Raw genomic sequence first — 22,707 nt, 5'->3', positions numbered from 1 at the left:
AGCTTCTCCCTTGAACTCTAGACTCAAATAGAAACTGTCTTACCCAGCATCTCCATTTGGATGTCTAATCGGTATCTGTGATGTTGTGATTTATAGTAAGAAATATATATGTGGTCTTCTTTCCCTCCTGACACAGGAGGGAAATGCCTCTTGGCATTTCCTAAGTGATGAGAGTGATAAAGGTGTCTTTTGTTACATTAATGAGGTAACTTTTGGACCCCACCTAAGGATGCCCACCAGGGGAAACAGCTATGTGAGTAGAGGGCTGAACAGTGGATAGTGGGTAGAGGCTGGAGACGGAGTTAAACTGAGCTCAGTCAGCAGCGGCCAGTGACTTCATAGTGGCCTATGCAATGAAGCCTCCACAAAAGCCCGAAAGGGGTTCGGAGAGCGTGGTGAATATGTGGAACCTGGGGGGAGTGGGTGCCCGGAGAGGACATGAAAACTCTCTGCCCCTTTCCTACACTGTGCCCTATGCATCTCTTTGATCTGTCTGATCCTGACTTATATCCTTTCATAATAAATCAACAATCTAGTAAGTAAATGTTTCCTTGAGTTCACTAGAGCACACCCCTCTAGCAAATTATTCCAACCTGAGGAGGAGACTGTGGGAACCTCCAATCTAGACCTGGTTGGTCAGAAGCAGAGGGGCCCACCTAGGCCTGTGCTGGCATCTGAAGGGGCAGGGGCTGTCTTGTAGGATGGAGCCCCGAACCCATGAAGTCTGATACTATCTCTGGGTAGACAGTGTCCGAATGAGTTGGACTGTGGGACACCCAGCCAGTCTTAAAGAATTGCTTGGTGGTATGGGAAGTGCTCCCCCCTCTGCCCCCCACCCCAACACCTGGAACTGGTGCTGGAATCTAAACTGAAATGTGCCCCCAGACCCCTTGACTCCCACTCCATCTCCCTCCCCACCATCATTTGTTATTTTTGTTTAGCAGCTAAGTTGTGTTCAACTCTTTGGGACCTCATGGACTGTAGCCCACCAGGCTGCCTCTGTCCATGGGATTGTCTAGGCAAGAATATTGGAGTGGGTAGCCATTTCTACCCCAGGGGATCTTCCAACTCAGGGATGGAACCCAAGTCTCCTGCTTGGCAGGCAGGTTCTTTACCATCTGAGCCACCTGGGAAGCCCCCCTTCCTACCATCTCTGCCCACATCTACTTCTCTCATCTTCCCTATTTCAGTTAATGGCAACTTCATCCTTCTAGTTTTGCAGGCCCAAACCTCACAGTTATCCTTGACTCCCCTCTGTCTTTCACACCCAACATCAAATCCACTAGGAAATCCCACCAGGTTCTAAGTCTATGCAAAACCCAGCCCCTCCCCAGCATCTCCACCATGGCTCACCTGGGCCATGGCAGTGCCCACCTGACTGGCTTCCCTGCCCTGCAGCCAGAGGGATCCTATTAAACAACGAGAGTCAGAGTCTCCTTAAGGCCCCAGAAGATCTGATGAGCCCCTACCAATCCCCATCTCCTCTCCCACACACCTCTTCACCCACCTATGTATACCCCAGGCACACTCTACACTGGCATCTTTGCATCTATCTACTGTTTCATCTGCTCCTTCCCCTTCTCCTCTACGTCTCCTCCTTTAAGAATCTTGACACTAATGTCAGTGAACCTTCTGGAAGCCTTCTATCTAACATGGCAATCCAACTCACCACACTCCTTTCCCTGATTTTTCCCCATAACATTGCTCACTAACATTCACACATTTTATTCATTTTTTGTTATTGAATTGTGATTCTATTCTTTACCAGCTGAGACAACCCCACAACTCCTCTAATCCTGTTTCCCTGTTTGTAAAGTGGAGATAATTATTACAACATCTACTTTATAGGGCTGTTATGAAGATGAAAGGAGAAAATATATAAGCCCTCAGCACAGCGTCTCCAAAAGAGTGAGTTAATGTTAAAATTCTTAGTCACGTCTCAGGAAGGTTCTCAGAAAGAAGGCACTGGAGCAGAGCATGGCAGCTCCTCAGGCAGGGCTGGTGGTACCCAGCGACCCTGCCCGCCCTTCTGCTGCCCGCCAAGAACTCTGAAGTAGATGACATCCATTTCTGGTCCCTTTTCCTGAGTCCCTGCAGCCCTTTCTCTCCCTTTTCACATCTTCTCTGTGTTCCACTAGGAGGCCTCTCATTTCACCGACTTTCTGCTGAGATGCTAAGTGCACTTGAGGGGTAACCTTGGTTCAGTTTAAGAGGAAAGAACACACGAAAGAAGATCTGGAATGGGAGCAGCCTCACACTGGAAATTCCCACCTGGGCTACTTTCCACTTCTCTACCCTTATTACTTCCTTCCCCCTGGTCACCCCTCAGCCTGGGAGATACACAAAGGCTTGACACCAGCTTGGCCAACCCTAGCTCTTTATTAATCCCTATAAACGGATCCACCCCTACAAGCTGACCAGTGGTCTTACTCACAGCCTTTATTATAGCTGTCTTCTTTCCCACAACACCAATACGCTTGGCTCCCTTTGACTGTGAATGGCTGTCCTGGTTTTGGAATTCCTCCTTTGCTTTACCTAATAAAATGTTTCTTATTCCCCTTTGGACCCTGGTACAGGTCTAGACCTCTACATAGTGGAAGGAACAAAGCCTGGATTCGTTTACCAGGTGGAGGCCTTCGATCCAGAAGACACAAGTCAAAACCTACCCCTCAGTGTAAGTTTCCTTATTAAATGGAAAAGCAGCTTTTCTGTGTGGCCTGGAGTCTCAGTGGGGCGGGTTGGGAAGTGGCAATGGGAGGGAAGTGCTGTCCACCTCCAGGCACAGAGCACCGGGGAGGCTGGAATAGGTGAGGGGTCTCTGGAGACAGACATCCCACATTGGATCCATGCTTCTGTGCGGTCTTGGACAAGTTCTTAACCTCTCTGAGCTTCAATTTCTCCATCAGTAAAATGGAAGAATAATAGAATAACACGTACCACAGTAAGGAGATTATTAGTATTAGATAATGCACGGAAAGTCACTTAGCCTGGTGTATCAAAATTGCTCAGCATTTTTTAATTCCATGGTAATTAAAAACAGCTATATTATTCAAAAATAAACATGCAATGTATACCTCAAAGGCAGGCAATAACACTTCCTTTTCAAGAGATGAAGCCAAACTGTTTGGAGCCAGTTTTAAAGGAAAATTCTAAGAGAATCCCAGGAATTCCAAAGTAAAGGAGGACTTCCACAAAGGAAAGCAGGAGACGGAGACGTGAGGCGTTCAGTCTGAGACCACTGAACTCCACCTTTAATCAGTTTCCTCAAGGGGTCTGCCAATGGAGCTCTTCTAACTACTCACCCTCAGGCCAAGAGGCTTCCTAGTTTATTCCTGAGCAAGGATACCTCAGCTCCCAGTTCTGCCCACCAGCAGGGCCTTGTGTACCCACTGCAGCCAGGCAGCCCAGGCTGGAGAGGACAAAACCAGAGCTAACGCCACCTGCCTAACCTTGGAAAACCTGCCTTACAGAGAAGCAAATACTTGAAATATGACACCTGGGGAACTGGCAATACAAGGAGGCTGTTCTGCATTCGCTGCATAGATTAACAGCTTCAGCAAGACTACTTTTTCTAACAGGAAGAAGAGAGCTTTGGGAGTGAACTCCAGGTCTGATAGAATATGGTTCTACAGGGTTTGCAACAAAGCTGTTTTAAGGTTATCAGTTTGTTATCATTAGAAGACAATCCTGTCAAAAAGAACAACCAACCAACCCAATCATTCATCCAAGATTCTATTTGCATGAATAAGTGATTAATATTCAAATTCATAATGGGTTCCTACTATGTGTTAAGAGCAATACTAGGTGCTTTAATGCATACTTATTAATAACACACTTGTTATATAAGTTACAAATGTGTTTGTCCAAAGTAACAGAAAATTTAACCACAGGGGTGAATATGGGATTAGTCTTCTTCCATAAAAGAAGACCAGAGGCAGGCGTGCAAGCAGTCCAGGGCTGGCACAGCTGCCACCCTTAGAAATCTAGGTTCTTCCTATTTTTCTGCGGTTCTATTCAGTGCATGCTGGCTTTGTTCTCTTTTTGTTCACCTCCTATTACAATATGGCTGCTGTACCTCCAGGCTTTACCTCTAAGTTCCAGGCAAGAAGAAAAAGAAAAAAAAAAAAGAAAGCAGGAAGGGGTACAGGGTAAACAGGGCAGGCCAACTTAATTTGTCCCTTTTTCTGTGGAAAACCCAGGATCTTCCTGGAAACCCTACCCAGAGATCTTCTGCTTACTTCTCACTGGCCAGAACCATGTGCTATGCAACTGTTGCTTGGTAGTGACTGGGGGAAAAGGGATTTTTGGATAGAGATGACGTTAGCAACCCGAAGCATAGTACCTACATTTGGTTCATCTCAATATTTACCAAGAATCCACTATGTGCCAGGCTTCCTATTAGCTGCTCTGGAGACAAAGATGGATAAGATACATCTTTGTACCTCAAGAAGTTTATAGTCTAGGTGGGAGACCTTCATGCATACAAGAAATAATGATAATTCAATAAAATTATTACTATGAAGTTTGTACAAGAGGCAGTGGGGGTCAGAGTGGAAGGAATCTCAGCTGTGAAGAAAAATATTTATTTTTAAATCTCCATTTAAAAAATATATCTTCCCCAAATTAGGCAGAGGAACAAGGTCATGGCCCTCTCAAATGTATGTCCTAAGTCAGGTCATTACCCTTTTAGATGAAGGAAAGTAGCCCAGGTTTGGAGCAAATACAACAAGTGCGGCAAGCTAAGTCACTTTAGTCATGTCTGACTCTCTGTGACCCTATGAATTGTAGACCTCCAGGTTCCTCTGTCATGGAATTCTTGAGGCAAGAATACTGGAGTAGGTTGCCATGGCCTCCTTCAGGGGATCTTCCCAACCCAGGGATCGAACCCAAGTCTCCTATATTATAGGCAGATTTTTTTTTTTTTTTTTTACCACTGAGCCACTGTGGAAGCCCAATACAATGGGTATTGCTCCCTTAAAAGAAAATGTAATGCCATCCAAAGATTTCAGAGAGCAGTTTCAGGGGCTTGGAACTGGGTGGCTGCAACTGTGGCTTCTACAGTGAGTTTAGGATTGTTTGGGGATGGGGCACTGCAGCAGAAATTGTTAATGAAGTATTTAACACCTGTGCTGGGACTAACAGCTGCACGGAAAGTCACAGCCAGCCCGCAGGAGCAGTGAATACAATCTAGAAGGAAACTTTCTCAGACTAGCAAAAGGTAATAACAGTCTAGGAAGTAATATGCCGTGACCTTTGTACACAGACATTTTATTCTGGCCGCTTGAGGGTACTAAATGACATATTTTGCTTCCTACAAGAAGAAAGGAGATGGGTTAATTTCCTATTGACCAAACCTGTGCTTCTCAACCTTGGCAGTAAATTGAAACCACCAGCTGCTGCTGCTGCTAAGTCGCTTTAGTCATGTCCGACTCTGTGCGACCCCATAGACGGCCTCCTACCAGTCTCCTCTGTCCCTGGGATTCTCAAGGCAAGAAAACTGGAGTGGGTTGTCATTTCCTTCTCCAATGCATGAAAGTGAAAAGTGAAAGTGAAGTCTCTCAGTCGTGTCCGACTCTTAGTGACCTCATGGACTGCAGCCTACCAGGCTCCTCTGTCCATGGGATTTTCTAGGCAAGAGCACTGGAGTGGGGTGCCATTGCCTTCTCCGGAAACCACCAGAGGAACTTTCAAAAGCACAGAGATCTGGGTCCCACCCCTGAGGAGTCTGATGTGACTGATCTTGGGTGTGGCCCCAGGCATCAGGTTTTCTAACCCTGATCCTCCACCCTGAGTGAGCTCTTGCAAACCCAGATTAAGAACTGCTGCTTTTTTTTTAACATTGAAATATAATTGATGTACAATAGTATATGTTACAGGTGTCCAATATAGTGAATCATAATTTTTAAAGGTTATACTCCATTTAGAGGTATTATAAAATATCAGCTATATTCCCCGTGTTGTACGATACATCCTTGTAGCTTATTTAATATCTAATAGTTGTACCTCTTAAGTCCCTCCCCCTATATCGCCCTTCCCCACTTTCCTCTTCCCACTGGTAACCACTAGTTTGTTCTCTGTATCTGTGAGTCTGCTGCTTTTTTGTTATACTCACTAGTTTGTTGTATTTTTTCGATTCCACATATAAGTGATATCATCCAATATGAGTCTTTCTCTGTGCGACCTATTTCACCGCTTTAAGATACTATTTCCCACACTTCCCAGGTCTCTCCCTTGGAGTTTTGGACTCTATGGGTCTGGGATGGGTCTGGGAATCTGCATATTTGCCAGATACCTTGTGTGACTGGTCTGGTCAAAAAGGCTGGCAACAATGAGTATTTCTCAGACAGTGTTTCCAGCCCTACATGCGGACATACTTAGGATGCTTCAAAAAATGCAGATTCCTAGCCTCTGTTGAGGCTGAATTGTTCCAATGCTGAATTGAAACGCAAACTTCCCAGGTGCTTCTGATGCCCTCTGCCCTTTGAGAACCACTGGCCTGAATAAACAAGCACAGACTTAAAGCAAACACCAACACACCTGGGCTTGGTGTGTACCTTTCATCTTACCTGGTGGGTTCCAGGATCCAGGAGCCACCTTGCTGGTGGCAGCAACTAGAGGAAGAAGGATGAATAAAAGCTAGTTCTAGGGCAGCTCCAGAACCCCCAACCCCAAGGGTAGAGATTTACAACAAATCTCCACCCTTGGCCAATTTAATAAAGTGAAACTGTGTCCGTCACAGACTGTGTAAAATTGAGGCTAATAGAAAAACCACTGTATTTGCTCCCTTCCTTTTATTTATTTTTAAATTTAAAATTTTTATTTTTAATTAATTTTGATTGGAGTAGAGTTGCTTTACAGTGTTGTGTTAGTTTCTATTGTTAAGCAAAATGAATCAGCTATACACATACATATATCCTCTCTTTTCTGGATTTCCTTCCCATTTAGGTCACCACAGCACATTAAGAAGAGTTCCCTGGGCTATACAGTAGGTTCTCACAGGGCATCCATTTTATACATAGTACCAATAGTGTATATATGTCAATCCCAATCACTGAAGCGTTTTAGCATCCACCCACATCAATCCCAATCTTCCAATTCCTCCCACACCACCTCTCCCCCTTGGCATCCAGACATTTACTCTCTATATCTGTATCTCTAGTCCTGCTTTGCAAATCAGGCTTCCCAGGTAGCTCAGTGGTAAAGAATCCACCTGCCAATGCAGGAGATGCAAAAGATGTGGGTTTGATCCCTGGGTTGGGAAGATTCCCCCGGAGGAGGAAATGGCAAACCACTCCAGTATTCTTACGTGGATAATCTCACGGACAGAGGAGCCTGGCAGGCTACAGTCCATAGGGTCGCAAAGAGCTCCACACTACTGAGCACACACACACATACATTTTTCTAAATTCCACATATATGCATTAATATATATTTGTTTTTCTGACTTCACTCTGCATAACACTCTATAGTGAAATGAAGTTGCCCAGTTGTGTCTGACTCTTTGCCACCCCATGGACTGTAGCCTGCCAGGCTTCTCAATCCATGGGATTTTCCAGGCTAGAGTACTGGAGTGGGTTGCTATCTCCAGGGGATCTTCCTGATCCAGGGATTGAACCTGGGTCTCCCGCATTGTAGGCAGACGCGTTACCCTCTGAGCCACCAGGGAAGCCCTGTAACACTCTATAGGTGGATCCATATCTCTGCAAATAACCCAATTTCATTGCTTTTTCTGGCTAAGTACTATTCCACTGTACCACATCTCCTTTATCCTTTGTGTTATACTTTGTTGATGGATATTTAGGTTGCTTCCACATCCTGGCTATTGGAAACAGTGCTGCAGCGAACACGGAGGTGCAAGTGTCTGTTTGAATTATGGTTTTCTCTGGGTATAGGCCTAGTAGAGGGATTGCTGGGTCATATGGTGGTTCTTGCTCCCTCTGTTTTAAAGTTTTAAAGCATATGGTTGCACATTGTTTGGACCTGCACTGCCCAATAGAGCTGGACTGTGAGTCGGAAATGAGTGCTATGTGTTTAAATGCTCTAGTAGCCCAATGAAAAAGGTGAAATAATACAAGTGAAATTCATTTTAGCATAGTTGACCTCAATATATCCAAACTGTTATCCTTTCAACATATAACCAACATAAAAATGATTCATGAGATATTTCACACCCTTCTTTCATAGTATGTCTTCAGACTCCTGTATTTTACATGTACAGCTCATTTTCTCTGGACCAGCCACAGTGCAAATGTTGTGTGATCACAGGTCCCCGTGGTTGATGGCTGAGACCTAGTACTTGCTTCCCTGCCCATGCACCTTCTGTGTTGTGATGGGTGCAGGTGGAGCAGGCTCAGAGGCAAGCATCAGGACACAAAGACATGCAGAATGGTCCCTATGTGGATAATTATATTCATTGGCATTTCCTCCTGCCCTTTCTCCACCTCCTGAAGGAGGCTCTATGGGCCCCACTCCCTCCCACCCAACTCCCACACTCCCCGCCCCCTGCTGCTTGGAAATGGCCACCGTGACTGCAGCAAAGCCTCCTCAGAGACTCAAAGAACGTTAATCAGTTTCACAGCTGGAGGCAAAGTGATCTAGTGCAGCAATTCCTCCATTAAGGGGCTTTCTCTTGGCCTTTCCATTAGGGAAGGACTTCTGCATAAAGTGAAATGTGCTTTGTCTTCACCAGGGCAGACAAAGGATGAAATCAAAAGAGCCATAACCTTGCTACCAGCTGGGCTACCGGGAGAGGCAACAGGGAAGGCAGTTCTCTCTCTGCTTCCATCTGGCTCATGGCTCTGAAAAGTGGTAGCAACTTCTGTCAGATGCCTGCCGGTCCCACTGGATGGGACTTTTAAGATGCCTTGAGCAGCATTCTATTTCCTGACGAGGGAAGGAACTGAGGCCCTTACCAGGGCCAGGTAATGCCAGTCAGAATGAAGGGATCCTGCTCATCCCCTTCTACCCCTTTCTGGCAAATCGTCCTTGGTGTCCTGCTCCTTTCTTTCCTGAGTGATAGCACCCTTCCTGTTCCCCAGGGACGTCCATCCCCACAACAGGTGCCCTCACACATACATCCCATTCACTGCCCCCCAGGCATCTGCCTAACTCAGAAGTCACCACCAGAAGTGTTTGCAAAATGCTTTACACCCCAGGTTCTTGTGAGACTGCTCAAGAAAGGAAAAAGCAGTGCTATTGGATAATTCCTTGGAGAAGGCAATGGCACCCCACTCCAGTACTCTTGCCTGGAAAATCCCACGGAGGAGCCTGGTAGGCTGCAGTCCATGGGGTCGAGAAGAGTCGGACACGACTGAGCGACTTCCCTTTCACTTTTCACTTTCATGCATTGGAGAAGGAAATGGCACCCCACTCCAGTGTTCTTGCCTGGAGAATCCCAGGGACGGGGGAGCCTGGTGGGCTGCCGTCTATGGGGTCGCACAGAGTCAGTCACAACTGAAGTGACTTAGCAATAGCAATAGCAATTGGATAATTCCTACTCCAAATACACCACCACTGATGACTATTCAGACATCAGGAGAGATACTTCCTTGAAGAGAAGGGGATTGTTGTCCTTATGATTAGTGAAGCCTGAATCAAAGAACAGGACCCAAGGCTGATTAGGGAAAAAAGACTGACAGAAGAAAGGAAGGTTTGCAGCTTCCTCAGTAAAGGATGGTATATCTATAGCATTTTGCATTTATACACGTGGCTCACCTTAAAAACAAATACTTGTCTATAACCCACCTAGCTCACCCTCATGATAATACCTACACAAGCTGAGTCCAGCTGAGTTAAGGGCTTGAACTGGGCTTTTTTTTTTTTTTATGGTAGTTGTTCTTTTCTCCTAGGTACCCTTCCCTCTCACTTGCATCCGCCACCTCCCACCTCTGAGCTGGTTTGGGGAGGAAGGGGGAGGAATGGGGCTTTTATAAAATATTCAGCTTACACTGAAAAATAATTGGACTGTGATGTCGTATTTACAACTTGCCCCAACCCAGTAGGAAGAGGCTGCTCTGTCTGGACCTTCTGGGTGGGCTTGGAGGCATGCTCTCAGTGGCTGGTGAAGTTACTGGCGCTCTTCGGACTTGGAAGGAATCAGAGTCCTGCTTTCCCTCTGGAAACCTGGCCCCTGGAAACTGCCTGCTGTGTTCCTATGAGTTGGAAGGCTGAATTCTTGTTGCTTGATTCCACCGCAGGCCTGGAAGCAACCGAGGGCTGCAAACCAGCACAGGTTGAATCATTATTCACCCATGACGTCAACTGCAGCGGGGTGAGGGGGGAGCCAGCCCGGAGGTGGCGCATCCTCCCAGGGGAGCCTGACATTTCAGGAAACTGGGCCAGCTCTCTCACATCCTCCTTCCTCCTCAAACTGGTGGCACAATAAAGGATGAATGGGGCAGGAAACTCGCTCAACGTCCTCCACCCCGAAGCTCTGTGTCCATGAGCAAAACGCTGCTGCCAAGGGGCTGCAAATAGAGAAACCTGGGGTGGCGGTAAAGGAATATTCCCTGCAGGGAGGCTAGAGAGCTTGTCTGACAAGCGTTGGTTCACCGAATTGATCTGATTACTCAGGACTTTTCTTAGCCAGTGCTGGAGCAGAGAGGGGCTGCCACTGCCTTTCATTCTATTTAATTTCTGTTTTCCAAGAATGAATATCAAGGGAGCAGCTTTGATTAAACAAGCCTTTAAAAAGGGGAGAGAATGCCAGGTTTTACAGAAAGCTTTGCTGAGTCGCTGGCAAATGGCCACATGACACAATATTTTTAGTCTGTGGATATCATCTCCTTTCTAAGTACAAAACTGCTATTCCCATTAACACAAGCTTGTAAGTTCAGGGATAAAGGAAATTAGCCTGGATCTAAAAGAAAAAAAAATCAGGATTCCAGGAAATCAGCCTCTTAATAAAAATTTAAAAGAAATTCCCCACATTCTGGCAAGATTTTTGTTATTGTTGTCTTTTTGTTTTGTTAAGATTCTTTAAGGTGGGAATGATGGGAAAAGGCTAGAATAAAGTCCCAATATTTAACCAATATTTATTGAGCATCTACTAGGTATTAGGCACAGGGATAGAGCAGTGAATAAAATGAAGCCCTTTCCCTCGTGGATCCCACATTCTAACAGGACAATAGTAGTTAGCATACATGGAGGGCTTATCATGGCTGGGCACTGTTCTAGAACTTTGCGTGATCACTCCATGGGGCATGTCTTAGTATTCCTCTTTGTTGCACAAGCTCTCACAACTGGAAAGTGGTAGAACCAGGATTCAGATTCAGTAGTCTGGCTCCAGTCTGGATCCAGAGCCACTTCATGACTCAAAGGCTCCGACCTGTGACTCACGTTCCAGACGGATCTAAGAGTCTTTTCTCTGTGTCCCATCATATCCTACATTTATCTCTCCTAGAGCACCTGGTCCAAATATTCTTTGTATGTTCCTTTGGTTGACCATCATCTTCAGCAGAGCAGGGCTGTCTGTCATCTCCGTATCCCAAGACTTCGACTGTCTGGAAAACAACCAGATCTGGGGACCTATCTCCTAGAGCCTTTTAAAACACATGCGAAAAGGCCAACCGATTCAGGTGCAGGTACTAAATGCCTTGCCAGGCTCTGAACCCTACATTCTAGCACCTTCAACTTGGACCTCTGATATATGGATATGTGAGGATTCTCTGCAGGAAAGGCTCTGCTCACAGAGCCAGAACTGCTCCACATGCTGCCAGCTGCAAGCCCCATCAGTCAATCTGTGGGGGGCTTGGGATAAGTATCACATCTCTGAGTGCTGCCAAAGTGTTCATACAATTTGGAGAGGGAGTGTGGTAGGAACTGAGAGAAGGGCAGTCCTTGGCGTTGCCCAAATATTTCCTCTTAACAATGGGTTGGAAGCACTTAAGTAACCAGCAAGGAAGACTTCGTAAAACAAGCTGTTACAGTAGAATGTATCATCATTAACCAACCAGGCTGTAAAATAAGACAAGAATACGGGCAAATGCTCAATCTCTAAATCAAAAGAACAAAATATTATGATTTTGACTAGAACATCATCTCAATTTTTTTTGTAGAGTGTATGTTTACATAGAAAAGAACAGAAGGCTAGTCATGAAAATGATGAGATTTTATAGGTGATTAATATTTTCTTTTTTAAACTTTTCTGTCTTTCCCAATTTTTGTGTTAAAAATATGTTCATTACAGCTAGAAAATGTTATTAAATAATAAACAGAAAGTAAGCACTTAAAAATGGTTTTAGAATCTTATATTGGCCCCAAAGGAGAGCTTTCATCTCTTTTCTGTGCATTCTCTCTTCTCTATGGGGAGCTCAGCTGCGATCACAACACAGAAAATCACTGGGTTGGAAAGCTTGGCTAGCGTTTCCTTTGATTCTAGACTTCAGGGGCTGTGACTCTGGTCACAAAACCTTCACTTCTGATCTGATCAGGGATCGTCCCTCATCCTAGTTGCAAATAATGACACCTTCTACCCTTAAAGCCTTTTGGAATAAATGGCTATAAATATGCAAGCCTCACATGTTGCTGCAGCCCTCTTCATTATACTGTGTGCATTTGATTTAATCCTCCCCATAACATGTGTTGGTGGTCTCATCCCTAAACTACAGGCAAGGAATGGAATTGTCCCAGGTCCTGAGGTGAGATCCAGAACTTGGACTCAGCTCTTCTGATCCACGGCCTTCACCCAATTCTTGACTTCATCACGGGAGCAAGGAAGGGACTCCATGATCCTGATGAGCACCCACGGATGGACAGGGTGGGCCTCCTATGGACTGGCCCTTAGTGGGATGAACAAATAAGCCTGTGTCCCTTTCAGAGCAAGTGATGCTGTGCAGCGGGGCCCACAGGAGAGCTGGGCTGAGTACTGGGAACCAAGGAGGACAGGCTCTCAACTCCCCAACTTGCACAAAGACTTGACCAGTTGCCACAGCTCTGCAATCTAATGTTAAAGAGTCCAAGCTAGCTTCTAACTTTGACGCCAGTACCTGCTAAGGTTATTTTCTCTTGCACTTGTCTCTTCCCTTTTCTCTGCCATCATTTCAATGAACAATGCTTGTGAACATTTTCATACCACATCATGTCCCAAGTTCTTTTAAGGGAAGAGACTGAATCATATTTGCTTTGTTATTGTTTTTCAGTTGCTAAGTCATGTCTGACTCTTTGTAACCCCATGGACTGCAGAATGCCGGGCTCCACTGTCCTCTACTATCTCCTGGAGTCTGCTCAAATTCATGTCCATTGACTGGGTGATGCTATCTAACCATCTCATTCTCTGTCATCCCCTCTTCTCCTTTTGCCTGAAATCTTCCCCAGCATCAAGGTCTTCTCCAATGAATCAGCTCTTCACATCAGGTAGCCAAAGTATTGGAGCTTCAGCATCAGTCCTTCCAATGAATATTAGGGTTGATTTCCTTTAGGATTGTCCTATTTCCTAATACATGGGAGCTGTGTTGAAACAGTGTTGATTAAAGCCAAGACATTGAATAAAAGCCAGAAGTGAGAATATTGTGGTTGGGATAAGGATGCTGGACTCAGAAGCAGGGGGCTGTTTATGTGCATTGTCTGTAATTGAAGTAGGATCCAGTGGCCAGCTTGTCAGGGTACTACAGATCAGGATCAAAGACTCAGACCAACTGATTCAGAGTTTTCTTGAATCAAGAACCATTAAGCCAGAGAACTGCCCATTCGGGCCTTCATTCTGTTGCATCAAAAAGGTTCTACAGGCCATGAATATAAAATGTGAAGTGAACAATCTCACTTCCTGGGGAAAGCTGCATAGGTGTGCTTAGTTATGCTTTTTCCCTTTTTTTTTTTTTTTTTAGTATCTCCTGATTTCCCCTTCAAAGAATTTCAGAATGTCTGCTAACGGGACTCTCTTCTCCACAACAGAATTTGACTTTGAAGCAGGACACAGCAGGTAGCCTTTGCCAATGACCTTACTTGAAGTACCTTTTATCTGAGGGTCCAAGAGCAGGCCTGGTGCAGCCAGGAAGGCCCTGAGTGTTTTGTGGCCTTGCTGCCAGGTTCAGAGGGTAGTGAGCTCCAAAGAGGGATCGGGAACAAGGCCATCATCCAGAAGGCCTCCTTCCCTATCCAAAAATCCTACTCTCTGGACCACAGGGATGCAGGTGTGGGAGAGGGTCCCTGGGGCATCTGGAGGATTGTCTTGGATGCCCTTCTGGCTCCAGGGAGGCAACCATCGGAGCTGTCCACTGACATTAGAGCAAAACGGTAGAGGCAAGCAGGCCTCTGAGGAAGGAGGTGAGAAGAGGCCAGGGTTCAAGGATGCAAACACAGAGGTCTTGGGGTTTGGCTCTGGGCTCTGCACCAGGTGTGAAAAGCAGGGCTAGTTACTTCATCTGCGGCAGCCTTGGTTTCTTTATGTAGGTGTAGAGGCACTTTGCTGGGATGTCATGAAGAAGGATGAGGACAGACTGTGCAACGTGGACAGCGTGAGATGGGGCCACGGACAGTAACTGTAGGATGAGGAATGGAAGGGTCTTAGAGATGAGCGAAGAAGGTCTAACTCTGCAGGGGCATCTGGAGAGGGGGTGGCCAGAAAGGGGAAAGACACTTCCCCCACTCCCTCCACCTCATTTGTGGTAGTGTCAGCAAAGCTTGACTCCCTGCCTGACTTGGGCTGTTTCCTGACAGTTATCATCTCATCGTGGAAGTGAGAGATAGTCAAGGACTCGGAGCATCCACGGAGCTGCACGTGAACATCGTGAACATCAATGATGAGATCCCACGCTTCACCAAGTAGGCCTCGGGGCATGGGGAGGGGCCTCAAGTGGCCAAGTCTCTTCAGACTCATTTCATCCCCGGTGGAGGGCTGCCCCTTGCCCTGCCTGGAGGAGAGGGAAAAGGAGAGGGAAGAGGCTCCAGACCATCAGGGTCCTTTACCTGGGCCTCTGGACTCCCACCTTCCACCTCAGTTCCCCTGCCTCCACAGCCTGAAGACATGTGCACCATGGGATTCTGAGGATGTTGGGGAGGGGGTGGGGGCCACACGCCTTGGCTTTGTGCAAGGCCTGCCAATGGGCACGTGTAGAAGGTAAATATGAGGTACTCATAGGATAAAGCACTCACCGTTAGTAAGAGCACAACCCTAGAGAATGTCATTAGTCCAGACACTTTTCTTCCTCTTGGGATATCATTTTCCACTCTTGGGATACCATTGTCTCTGACTGAGGGAAGGGCTGTTTTGATGATGCCTAAGGGATCTGCTCACTGCTGGGTGCTCTGAGTTTCTTCCTGCTGTGGTGGATCCAGGACCTGTGTCTGGCAGCTCCTCCACCCAGCTGACATGAGGAATTGAATCTGGTGGAGACAGCCTGTGGGAGTGTGCCCGGCAGTAGCGTAGGCACAAAAGGGAGACCAGAGCCTGTCACCCATAGGAGGATTTAGGAGAGGGAGGTGGGATTCTGAGCTAGCATATGACTCTGCAAACAGCCTGACTTACTGGTTACAAAATTCTGCCTGCCCCAGTTTCTGAGCCAGGCTCAAAAACCACCATAAGGAAACTGGCAAAATGCTCTGCCTCAGTTCACTGTATTCATGGAATAAATTCAGCTCAGGAGATCCCACCAACAAAAAGCCACTGGGCCCCAGAACTATGTAGAATGCTTGCAAAGTATTCTGAGATTGAGGTATTAAAGCCACTCACAGGCTAACAGTGCCTTTTGGCAAAACACATCACAGTTGTGAAACTTCTGGATATTATCACAGTCTATAGCCCAGATGCTGGGTGTCAATGTGAAGGGAACAGCAGCAGAGATACTCCCATGAAATACTTCCCATCCATGCCTGTTGCCAGGTTAAGCTCAGAAGGATGACTCAGTACATTCCTGCTGACAGGCTTCTGCAGGAGCACAGTACAGGCAGCTTATAAACAGTTGTGACATCCCAGCCTGGATTCGGACTCAAGTATTGACCAACATGGCAATGCGGATTCATCAGTGATCCCCAGAGGAAGGTGATGGTGGTGGGGCTGGAGCTGACACGTTCTGTGATCCCCTTCCCAGTCTGTGAGGTGGGAAAGCAGACTATCAAGTTCACCCACAGGACAGAACTTGTAGGACATCTGGTTTGAACTATGTCTTTCAAAATAAAGCAGTTCGCCTCTGCGCAAAGAGAACATGACCTTGGCTGTTTGGTGAGGCCCCCAGAGATGGCTCTGGAACTCTGGTTCTTACTTTCAGTTTGAGAGTTGAACCTGTTAGGCTCCATCCCAGACAGGAAGCATGAACTATGTGACTGTCTAAACATTTTTTTGAAAAAATAGTCGACTTTCTTTCAGAGTATTCCCCTGGATGTTGGTAGGGATGGGTCTGCAAGAGCTTGTGGTCTAGAAGGACTTGTGATCTAGAAGGGGGCAGGGTGGCTGCTCAGTTAGAGCCAACCTAGTCCCTCAGCCATCTGCTCCTTCAACAGGTTTGCTCAGTTTCAAACTAGATACTGTCTTTGAGGGTTTCCTGGTTCCCTTGAACCATGATACTTCTTTTTCCCCAAATCAGTGCTTGGACTAAACATTTGTTGTTGTTCAGTCGCTCAGTCATGTCTGACTCTGCGACTCCATGGACTGTAGCACACCAGGCTTCCCTGTCCCTCACCGTCTCCCTGAGTTTACTCAAACTCATGTCCATTCAGTTGATGATGCCATCCAACCATCTCGTCCTTTGCCGCCCACTTCTCCTCCTACCCTCAATCTGTCCCAGTATCAGGCTCTTTTCCAATGAGTCAGCTCTTCACCTTAGGTGGTCAAAGTGTTGGAGCTTCAGCTTCAGCAGCGGTCCTTCCAATGAATGTTCAGGGTTGATTTCCTTTAGGATTGACTGGTTTGATCTCCTTGCAGTCCTAGGGACTTTCAAGAGTCTTCTTCAGCACCACAGTTCAAAGGCATCAATTCTTTGGTGCTGAGCTTTCTTTATGGTTCAACTCTTATATCCATTCATGACTAATGGAAACTTGAGACTAAACATAAGTTATTTAGTTCAGTATTAACACAATTAATTTCTCAAATGGACTTGAGTAGACTGAGTTTGAGTATGAAGTAGAAATGCAAAATGGGGAAGCAACTCTCCTCTCTTGACTGTTTGTTAAGGTTCTGCAATGAACACAATCGATGCAAGTACTATTTCTGTTGTTGAAAATGTCTCACCATTGTACTCCTGGATGGTGACAAATGTCTCAGTGTTTCCTGGACTCTCAACATGCACTCCAGGATGCTGCCATTATGAAAGCTGGGCAGCTGAGTATAAGAGTACCTGACTTACATTCACCAGCTACATCAAAGGCAGAGTGCTCTATATTTTTGCAGAGATCCTTGTTTTAGAGTCGGGCAGGGGGGTCTTTCTATTTTTTGCCCACCCCTTTTGCATTCACTTACAGTCCTTTCAACCTGGTGCCAGATAGTGTAGACACAATTCAGAGGCTTAAAAGACACCATCTCAGGTCATCCCGGATTCACAACCTTTCCCCTGAGTGTGGCCATGGGCCCAGGCTCTGGTGAGCCAGTGTCATGGAGAGAAGAGTATGGGGAGTGGTAATATCAGAGCTTCCCCTATCAGGGAACTGCCAGGGTCCTGGTTTTAGTGCATTTAGCAGATCTCTACTGTGGTCTCAGGGTGACACTTCTAAGTTAAGTGATATTTTATACACACTTGGGCCTTGGATCCTCAAGCCAAATAAACCACAGATTTTATCTTCTGCCAGGCTCAGTATCAAGTCAGCCAAGGAAAGGATGTTATATCTGGGTAATTGTATCTTCACCAATAGCCTGATCAGTCTTCCTCATGGGACCTGAGTTCCTGGAGCACCCAGCCTGGACTAGATGAGCCCACAGAACAGGGTCTTAAACAGCTGCACTCCTGACATGTCAAGAAGGATACTTTCTGTGGTGGGGCTGTCCTGGGCATCACAGGTTGTTAAGCAGCATCCCTAGTCTCTACTCACTACATGCCAATAGCAGCCGTTCCTCTAGTTGTGACAAGCAACAGAATCACCTACAGCTGAGAACCACTGTCTTAGGAAAAAAAAAAGGAGTCTGGGAGGAAGGGGATTTCCTGTCTGTTCTATGAGAGGCTGGGAACATGTGGCTTTTCCCTCTAGTGATCCCTTACAACGCATCTGTTCTAAGTTGCTTCAGTTGTATCCAACTCTTTGCAACCCTATGGACTGTAGCCTGCCAGGCTCCTCTTTCCATGGGATTCTCCAGCAAGAATTCTGGAGTGGGTTGCCATGCCCTCCTCCAGGGGATCTTCCTAACCCAGGGATCAAACCCACCACCCTTATGTCTCCTGCACTGGCAGGCAGGTTCTTTACCCCTAGCACCACTGGGAAGCCCAATTCCTTGCACAGGTAGTCTTTCTCAAACTTTAAAGTGCATACACATTTCCTGGGTATCTTTGAAAATGTGGATCCTAATTCAGTGAGGGGCTAGAGGTCTGTCTGCAGACGCCGCATCCTCAGGAAGCTGGTTAGAAAGGCAGGGACCACATTTGGGGTAGCAAGGGTGAGGCTGTGAAGGTAGCATGGTTGTCTTAGCAACCTCTTTGTTGGAAGTTAACAGAACCCCCTCAATGTAGCATCCCCCTCAAACAACCCAACATGTTAGAAACAGGGGCTCTCACACAGTAGAATAAGGACTTAGTGCAGCCTGAGAAGCCAGAGCAGAATCCCTTTCCCCTCTGTCTCTGCTGTTGGTTCCTGCCACCCCTGCTTCCCTGGCCACACCAACTTTGTCCATCCCTGGACCCCAGTGGGTGGCACAGTTTCCCTGAGAATGAGCTGTGTCCAGCCAATAAATGGATGAACGGTGGCTTCTGTGGGACCACCAGTGGTGAGAGGTCCAGAGCCCTGGGGTGGCCTCTTGGCCTGAACAAGATTACTGCCCCAACAGTGGAGTGAGCCTTCAGGGGGTCACCCCACAAGTGAAGGCAGGCCCAGGATCTGGGGAGAAGCTTGGCCTGGGAGGGCTTGCCTCTGACTCCCCCAGAGGTCCCCTCCCCTTTCTCCTCCCTCTGGCCCTGCAGATGATGGCATGAAACCACAGAGGCATTCTGAGCTCATGAAAGGAATTCAATCCTTTAGATACGGGCTATAGTATTCCCCTCTTAGAGAAGCTCCCGCGTGGGAAAACCCAAATTTAGGAGACCAGGAAACTAGAGATGACTATTTGCCCCACAGAAGTGATTTTTCCTCCACAAAAGGACTTTCTGCAGAGTTATTTTAAACAATAAGCCTCCCTTGGCACATGCAAAATTACTCAATTACCGAGTTGTGCAGTTAACACTTCAAACCTATCTGTCTTGTTGCAAGGCAGTAGAAGTCTGAGGAAGGTGGGTAAGTTGGTAATTTGGGGTTACCTTGTAAGAAGTCATCCTTGGAGGGCAGTGTGCTGACCTTGGCTTCTGGCGGGGGGCTCATGTCTCCCTTCAGAGAACTGACCTCATGGTTAACACAACTTGGACAAGCATACATGTTCTGTGCGTGAATTCTGCCTCCTCGGCCAAAAAAAAAAAAGAACTAAAAAGTGAGCAGAGGCACTAGAACAGAGAAGGTTCACAATTTATTGTGAACCTCTAGCAGCAGCTATGGGATGGGTGTCAGAAAACCATAGCTTTGGATATTACGTCCAGAGGGATTTTCAAAAGAATTTAGGGGACTTCTGCACACATATTGGGAGAAGAGAAGACAGCTGGACAGGCCAACGATCCTTATTTTAAAAGATGTGAATGCTGAGACTGATCTGAAATGGCATCAGGCCTGCGTGGAGGCAGGGACTGAAGCCGATATAAATCACTGCCATCACAGCGTGGTGACTTCTTTGCATCCACAGGGACGTGATCTTTGGAAACACAAAAGGCAGTCACCCCTCTTTTTCAGCTGCTGAGTTCTCCCTCCCAAACAACGTTGATGCAATTCCAACAGCTCAGCGCTATATTTAGCTTGAACCAAAATACCCACCTCCCAGACTCCACCCTCCTGTGCCCCTGAAAATTAGCCATGTCTGCTGAAATTCTGTTCCAGCCTGACGCACATGTACACGATTCCTGAGGAGCTGAGTCCAGGAATCATCGTGGCCCATATCACAGCGGAGGACCCTGATGACAGAGGTTTTACCAGCTTCCTTCTCTATAGCATCACTACTGTCAACAGCTATTTCATGATCAATCAGTGTAAGTCAAACACATACATCCTTGTGCACTCTTTAATTCAGCCATTTGGCTTGTTTTACAAATATTTTCTCTTTTGGTCTGAGGCATGCCTTTATATGTATCAGATCAGATCAGATCAGTCGCTCAGTCATGTCCGACTCTTTGCAACCCTATGAATCGCAGCACGCCAGGCCTCCCTGTCCATCACCAACTCCCTATAGACTATTACAAATTATTGGAGTAATAGGTATGTTTTTGTGGCTGCACCTCATGGCTTGCTGGATCTTAGTTCCCTGACCAGGGATTGAACCCAGGCCCTCAGCAGTGAAAGCACAGAGTCCTAAGCACTGGGCCAGCAGGGAATTTCCTATAATGGTGTACTAAAAGCAGCTGGCCTAGGGGTTGGGGGTCACTGAACAGGGTCCTGTGCGACAGCTGTATCACTACTTCCCCTTTGAGGCAGGTGGGTGTCTAGGGGCAAATGAGTTCACTATTGTGAGGGTACCCCGAAGCCTCCTAAACAGAGAACCCAGATCAGCACTGTCCAAAAGAAACAGAATAGAAGTCAGATTTGTAATTTTTAAGTCTCTAGGGGCCACAAAAAGTAGAAACAGGTGAAATTCATTTTAAAAGGGCATTTTATTTAACCCTGAAGCCTCCTAAACAGAGAACCCAGACCAATCAATGTCCAAGACAGGAACTTACATAAGGGTTTTTTTTTTTTTTTTTTTGTATGTATGTAGAGGATATTTTCTTTGTAAGCCAGTCCTCACATCAAAACGTTCTTTTCCAGTTTACTCCAAGTCTTCATCTGTCTCTGACTCTTCATTTCTCTCCATGTTCTGACCTTTGCTTTCTTAGTGACTGGGGCCATCCAAGTGGCACGCAGAATAGACCGAGATGCAGGCGAATTAAGACAAAATCCCATCATATCTCTGGAGGTTCTGGTGAAGGATAGACCCTCCGGGGGTCAAGAGAATCGCAAGCAGATAACCTTCACTGTGGAAGACATTAATGACAACCCCTCGACATGCACCAAGTTCACCTTCAGGTATTTGCCTTCTGAGACACGTGCAGTCACGTCACCCCTTTTAGGGGCCCTTGACTCCTCTGCTATAGTCTGGCAGGGACTGAAGGATCATGGGCACTGGAGACATGCTCAATAAAATAAGTTGATTTGAACTATCTCTTTCGGTGAGAAATTTTCCTTCCTCACCATTTTTTCTCCTCTCTCTTTCATTTTCTTTCCTCTTTGTATCTCCCTTCTCCATTTCCTTACTCTGTTAAAAAATACTTTTATTTTGCTCTCCTCTACAACACGTTCATCTTCGTTGGTGACAGGTCCACAGGACTTTTCAGACCCTCTCTGGACTCTGCCTTTTCTTTATTTATTCGGACTCATGGCAAGACCGTACTGTGGGTTAGCAGTTATAATAGATAATTCAGACTTAGGACCAGTAACTAGGAGCTCCCAGAGAAGCACGCCATCAGTAATATGAATAAATCAAACCAAGTATTTACTTAAAACAAAGCATCTAATTCACTTTACACAACTTAATTGCCTGTAAACAAAAGGCAGCAGAGAAGAGGGGAAAGGCAGATACAAGTGGGATACAAGTTCTTTTGGATATTTTGACCTGCTTTTTGTCTCACAATCTACTCACCATTATTTTTAAATAAAGTCCCCTGTGATTTTGAGTTAATATGCCTTTTGGAAAACAGTACCATCTTTCTGGGCAGCAGAGAATGAGATGGTTAGATAGCATCACTGACTCAATGGACATGAACTTGGGCAAACTCCAAGAGATAATGAGGGACAGGGAGGCCTGGCGTTCTGTAGTCCATGGGGCTGCAAAGAGTCAGACACGATTGAACAACTGAACAACAACAGCAGCAACCGTCTTTCCACTAACTATTTTGTCTAAATACCACAAGATGAATAGCTCCCCAGATTAGCTTCATTTCTGTGGTTTCTTAATAGCAAGTCTCCCATTTCTTCAGAGTCTGAAGGTGGTCCCTCCTGGAGTTGGGAGGGCAGTGACGCTTGCTGAGGGAGTGTCCTGTGTCTGGAGCAAGGCTGAACACCAGAGCTGGTCTCCCTTTCAGATGTCCCCAGTGAGATAGTCTCACTCTGAGTTTATCTTTGATGGGTTTTGAGGTTCACTTTTAAGCTCTAGGTGACTTTGGACACAGTCCCAATACATAGTGTGGTTGTGCAAAGGACAAAGGACCCTGGACAAAGACTGTCTTGGGTAAGCAATAGAAATACAAACTCCTGTATTATGCTTCTCAAATGTCCCCCTATTTTCCTCATTGGTATACCCAGCATAATGCTAAGAATCAAGTGGGTTTGAGTCTGATATCAAAACAGTTAAACCCTGTTCTAGACGCTATTCGCCTCTTCAAATCCAGCCTCCAGCCTTCCCCACCCTGCTCTGTTCACCAGGAGGCTGACTTCCATGGATATCAACGGCTCCCTTGCCTTGCAGCTTCCAATTGGCTCATGGGAAGCCCTGGAATGAGGGGGGAGATAGAAGTCCGGGTATTT

At 46.3% G+C, this 22,707-nt stretch overlaps 1 protein-coding gene and 1 long non-coding RNA gene across 6 annotated transcripts in view; one reads left to right on the top strand and one right to left on the bottom strand.

Annotated features, from left to right (window-relative positions):
- LOC147374370 (uncharacterized) overlaps positions 1–22,707 on the bottom strand; it is a 103,002-nt gene that overhangs the window by 43,769 nt on the left and 36,526 nt on the right. The gene's annotated exons all lie outside the window — the stretch shown is intronic.
- The window catches only part of CDHR3 (cadherin related family member 3), a 68,728-nt gene that overhangs the window by 22,489 nt on the left and 23,532 nt on the right, over positions 1–22,707 (top strand). The window contains exons 4-8 of the mRNA XM_086396914.1: positions 2,577–2,674; positions 13,824–13,918; positions 14,656–14,760; positions 20,032–20,180; positions 21,021–21,210. Of these exons, the coding sequence (XP_086253040.1) occupies positions 2,577–2,674; positions 13,824–13,918; positions 14,656–14,760; positions 20,032–20,180; positions 21,021–21,210 (637 nt within the window). The remainder of the gene's footprint in view (positions 1–2,576; positions 2,675–13,823; positions 13,919–14,655; positions 14,761–20,031; positions 20,181–21,020; positions 21,211–22,707) is intronic.

The sequence above is a fragment of the Bos grunniens genome, chromosome 4 (genome assembly GCF_055505025.1).
Source record: "Bos grunniens cultivar Pamir isolate PY7600 chromosome 4, Bosgru_T2T1.0, whole genome shotgun sequence".
NCBI lineage: Eukaryota > Metazoa > Chordata > Mammalia > Artiodactyla > Bovidae > Bos > Bos grunniens.
This window is presented reverse-complemented; position numbering and strand designations above follow the sequence as displayed.